Source organism: Abrus precatorius, unplaced genomic scaffold, assembly GCF_003935025.1.
Source record: "Abrus precatorius isolate BTA unplaced genomic scaffold, Abrus_2018 Scaffold2, whole genome shotgun sequence".
Taxonomy (NCBI): Eukaryota; Viridiplantae; Streptophyta; class Magnoliopsida; order Fabales; family Fabaceae; genus Abrus; species Abrus precatorius.
The window spans coordinates 26,837,386-26,842,378 of record NW_020874362.1 but is presented as its reverse complement, the minus strand read 5'-3'; the positions used below and the strand labels follow the sequence as shown (position 1 = coordinate 26,842,378).

The 4,993-nt window shown below is 32.1% G+C and overlaps 1 protein-coding gene across 1 annotated transcript; it reads left to right on the top strand.

Moving 5' to 3' along the window:
• Positions 1-1,292: 1,292 nt before the first annotated feature.
• LOC113859078 (glucan endo-1,3-beta-glucosidase 14-like) lies at positions 1,293-4,993 on the top strand. The gene is made up of 4 exons (XM_027491895.1): positions 1,293-1,421; positions 1,879-2,906; positions 3,001-3,147; positions 4,880-4,993. Exons 1-3 carry the CDS (start codon positions 1,364-1,366, stop codon positions 3,070-3,072), a joined length of 1,158 nt encoding a protein of 385 aa, XP_027347696.1. The 5' UTR covers positions 1,293-1,363; the 3' UTR covers positions 3,073-3,147; positions 4,880-4,993.

Below are 4,993 nucleotides of genomic sequence, written 5' to 3'. Positions count from 1 at the left end.
GTATTTTTTAATTTATTTTCTTTAACAAGCTAACGTATTGACCCACCATAAATATTATTTAAACATACTTAAAATATGCATAGAGTACACTGATGAGGAAGTTATCACTATTAAATCTAATGGCAAGTGAAATAATAAATTATAATTTGTTAGATTTAAGTTAAATGAAAGATTTAGATTTAGTGTAAGAATTTTTAGACTTACACCAATATAAAAATTATATATATATATATATATATATATATAATTTTATAAATGAAAAATAACCATTGAAACTCACATAAAATTAATGTCTTGAAGAGATACCAGAGAGCTTAATATTTGCATTTTTCATTGAATAAAACGATATTAATCTAATAATTATGTATATTGAATGTTAGATAATATTGGCATGTGTAACTATATAATTTAATAATTACTTATATTATATTATACATTAAATAAATTGACAAATAAAATATTAATTAGTTTTAAATTTTTATAAAAAACAGAATTAAATTGAATTTAATATTTAATTTAAATTAGGGATATCTCATAAATAACTGAAAGGATTAATATACAATAGCCACCACAACTGTAGTCTACACATTTACACTGGGCGGGACCACACTTATAATGGATACAGACTCAACCAATATAAATGTTTATATCTTATCTTTGCTTGCCATCCATTGAGGTAAAATGATATTTGCACATCAATATTTTTATATTATTTTTTACATCACACCTATTCTTAAAAAAATAAAAAATAGTCTATGGAAATGTAAAAGCTTTCATTTTAATACACAATTTCACTGCTTTTACATATTCTTACACAAGGTCAGAGTAAGTGATTTAAGCAGTATATATTTAATTCTTTAAAAAAAAGAATTTAAGTTAAAATTGAATATATGATAAAAGTCTTTGTTTAAAAAATTTGTATCAACATACAGCTATATTGTGAATATTATTCAAACAAAATTAACTCGTGTGAATAATACTTGTGGGTTTTAAAAATTAGAATATATTTTGTTCTGTATTCTTAAAATTTATATTTTCTCTATACTTTAAGATATTTTTCATCTGATTACTAAAATTATTACAATACAAATTTTATTTTAAAATGATTAATACTTTCGAAATTTTACCTGGACAGAATTTTGTCGCTTTCTTAAAAGAATTGGAAGAGTGATGTAAATAAAATGACATATCATCAATATTGGTCTTGAAAACAGAGTTGCTCTGCTTCTCATTGGAATATGATTATTATATAAAGAGAGAGCCATGCTCACACATAATGAGAAGCTCTGTTAGGTGGCCAACCTTGCATCATCTCAGTTTCTGTGCATAGAAGTGTGGTGGTCTGGGTTGGATCAGATCAGTTATGACAAACTGTTTCCTCTTCTTCATATCAGTGCTTTTGCTTCTTCTCCACATTTCGGGTTCGTTTTCTACTTTGTCTACTTCTGCTTGATTCCATTTGATTCCAAAGAAAGTGGATCAATAAGAAAAGAAAATTAGCCTATATGTTATCTAAGATAGTCTTATTCTATTCATACTTACCTTGGAAATGGAATGGAACATTCTAGCCTTGTTGAGTGAGTTGTGATCACAATACTACTATTCCTTTTAGCTTCATAAGAATGAAATGTCATTTGTGTAGAGGAATCATTGAATCAACCATTATTTAACTTTCTCAGTCTCTCTCAACTTGGGGTAGTATCTATTCTCCTTATAGTATGTATTGAGTGTTTGTCCAATATCTAATGAATCTCACTTAAAGGGCCATCTTCATTCAATGTTTAATCAATTGTGCAAGTTGAACTGCGTTAAGCATTTTGATCGGATATTTATCTAGTAAACATGTTGATATATATATATTTTTAAATATGTTTTCAGATTTATTTGTGCAAATCCATGGCCTTCCTTTTGGAATCAACTATGGACAGAAAGCTAACAATTTACCTCCTCCATCTCAAGTGGCTGTTCTTATAAAATCTATGAATGTAAGTAGGATCAAACTCTATGATGCTGATCCAATTGTTCTTGTTGCCTTCTCCCAATCCAATGTGGAATTCGTTATAGGACTTGGAAATGAGTCCTTGCAGAACATGACAAACGCTGCTAAAGCTCAAACATGGATTCAGCAGTATGTTCAACCTTACCTTTCACAGACTAATATCACTTGCATCACTGTGGGAAATGAAGTCTTAGACAGCAATGATACTCAGCAAATGTTCAACCTTCTTCCAGCAATGCAAACTTTGCATGATGCCCTTGTTGATCTTGGACTAGACCAACAAGTTACTGTCACAACCGCACATTCTTTTAACATATTAGCCAATTCCTACCCTCCTTCATCTGGGGCTTTTAGGGAAGATCTTATGCAATATATCCAACCCCTTCTTAACTTTCATGCACAAATCAACTCACCTTTCCTCATCAATGCATATCCTTTCTTTGCATACAAGGATAACCCAAATGAGGTTCCTTTAAACTATGTCCTTTTTCAGCCAAATCCAGGTTTGGTTGATCCAAATACCAATTTGCATTATGATAATATGTTGTATGCTCAAATTGATGCTGTCTATGCTGCCATCAAAGCAATGGGGCATACTGATATTGAAGTAAGGATTTCTGAGACTGGTTGGCCTTCTAAGGGTGACCCTGATGAGGTTGGAGCTACACCACAGAATGCAGCATTGTACAATGGTAACTTGCTGCAAAGGATTGAGCAGAAGGAAGGCACTCCTGCAAAGCCATCAGTTCCAATTGATATATATGTGTTTGCACTTTTTAATGAGGATTTGAAGCCTGGTCCAGCATCAGAGAGGAACTATGGCCTTTACTATCCTGATGGTACTCCAGTTTATAACATTGGATTACAAGGTTATCAACCACAGATGCCTATGGCCTCCAAATCCAATGTAAGTAGACAAATGATGGAAATTTCACATACTTTTTGAAAATTTATGATTAATTTTTAATGTATCTAATGCTTCCATCGATCTCAATTTTCAGGCTATGTATGTCAATTTTCTTGTTTGTGTAATTACATGCTTGATCTTTGCTTGGGTGCTATCAAGATCATGATCAAAAGAAGGGAGGGGCACAAAGGAAACACAGGAATTCCTATACGTCATTCTCTTGCAAAAAATGCGATTCAAGGTGAGGAAAAAAAATTAATTTGACCCTTTTTTATAGCAATTTTCCTTGTATTTTATTTGCAAGGTAATTAATTGATATTTTCTCCATACTGTTTCAGTATGTGGGGATTACATTAATACTGAAACGTTGACGGAGTTAAAATCATAATATAGTAGTCTAGACCTGTAGATTTTTCTTTTTCAAGCCTTAAGCTCACATGCTAGATAATTATTCTACCAACATGAAATTCATTCCTCCACATCAATAGCAAAATTAGACATGATATTCTTGTGAGAAAAAGTTCAATCCTAGGCTCAAAAGGGAAAGCCTTTTTCAAGCCACCACTTTAATCTATTCTTAGCTTTCTAATAGTACTATACAAATTAGAACAGTTTGAAAATAATTTAATGGGAAAGTTTTGGAACCATACTGTAGAAAGGTTCTGCCTAAATATCAATTAAAGCAGCACCTGTCAAATGCTGTCCAATTCATGCATGCCCCAAGTGGACTCTTGTGCCGACTTTAACCACCCCAAGAAAACCTTCATTACTCTTTTGAATATTAAAAATATGGTAATGAGTCTCCATCTTCCTTATCTCCCACTTGCAATCATGCATATGAATCTCCCTGTGAATGAACTTATTCTTGTCTTCAGCTATACAAAAGTCCAAATGGGTTGCATCAGATTAAAAAGAAAACCTCTCAGAACCTCACATTAAAAATTCAAACCCGACAAATTTTGCCCCATGGTTGTGAACCTTATCTGAGATATAGCTCTCTTGTTTCAACAATGTCCTCCTTTTATTCCCAAATGATTTGTTTCCTTGCCATGCATTTCTTTTCAGATTTTCGTCACGATTCATGGACTAAGTTAAAAACACAACCAGCTTCCATACATAAATCAACAATGTAAAGTCGGCTACATAAGTCACAAGAATCATGTTACAATGGCTAGGAATAAATGGTTAGAGTGCAATGGTATTAAAATGTTTAAAAAATTTGAGAATTTCTACCATCTCAACCAATGAGTCATATTCATGCTTATGGAATAAATAAATTCTTTGTGTGCAAATAACGTGTAATTAGATAAATATGTACTTGCGTATCATATGCAACTTATAAAACCTCATAAGCTAAGAGGGGTTATGACCTATGAGCATCTGAGAGGCTAAAACTTTCAACCAAGGAACCTTATTTAGAATTTTGTTGGAAAAAAATCACGTAGAATATTCTACTGCATGAGCTGATTATCGCTTTTAGACATGATGGCAACAGCATGGTCCATGCTTTTGAAAATGGATTGTTGCATCCACTCATCACTGTAGCTCCAAACGGGATAAGATTGAAAGATAAAAGCATTCACTTGAGAATTTGCAGCCAAGGACGGGTTTCTAATTATAGAACTTTTTGGCACATTATTTATAATTTTTAATAAATTTTAATCAATAAATAAGATTATGTTTAAAAAGGTATCATTTACATTTCTCTTGTACATGAAGAGACCTTTCTGATTTCTAAAAATATATTCAACCAAGCAAAGAGTGGCCCGTAGAACTATTGTTAAATTTAATTTATTAAGCATGGTTTAAGAAGTAATCTAAATAATTGGGGGTATAATAATGTGATTACTCTGAATTGTGTGAGATCTTTCAAGGTGTGCCTCTTTTTCTCTAGGTAGTACATGACTGGGAAAGGTGTCTAAATCTAGTACTTATCTCTGATGTATGTTATTGACTTTGATATATCCTTGCAGGGAGAGGGAAAAGCAGCACCGTTTTCTTTCATTTGTCCAATGAAATCCCTAAACTTTGATTGAAAGCCATGGCACCAATTGGTCGGTGGTTTGGTAAATATAACTCATACTATC

Excerpts from the sequence above, each read along its gene's own strand:
- LOC113859078 (XM_027491895.1), top strand. The coding sequence starts at position 1,364 with ATGACAAACTGTTTCCTCTTCTTCATATCAGTGCTTTTGCTTCTTCTC. Across the intron at positions 1,422-1,878 it reads GCTTCTTCTCCACATTTCGG|ATTTATTTGTGCAAATCCAT; the intron begins GTTCGTTTTCTA and ends ATATGTTTTCAG. Across the intron at positions 2,907-3,000 it reads CTATGGCCTCCAAATCCAAT|GCTATGTATGTCAATTTTCT; the intron begins GTAAGTAGACAA and ends CTCAATTTTCAG.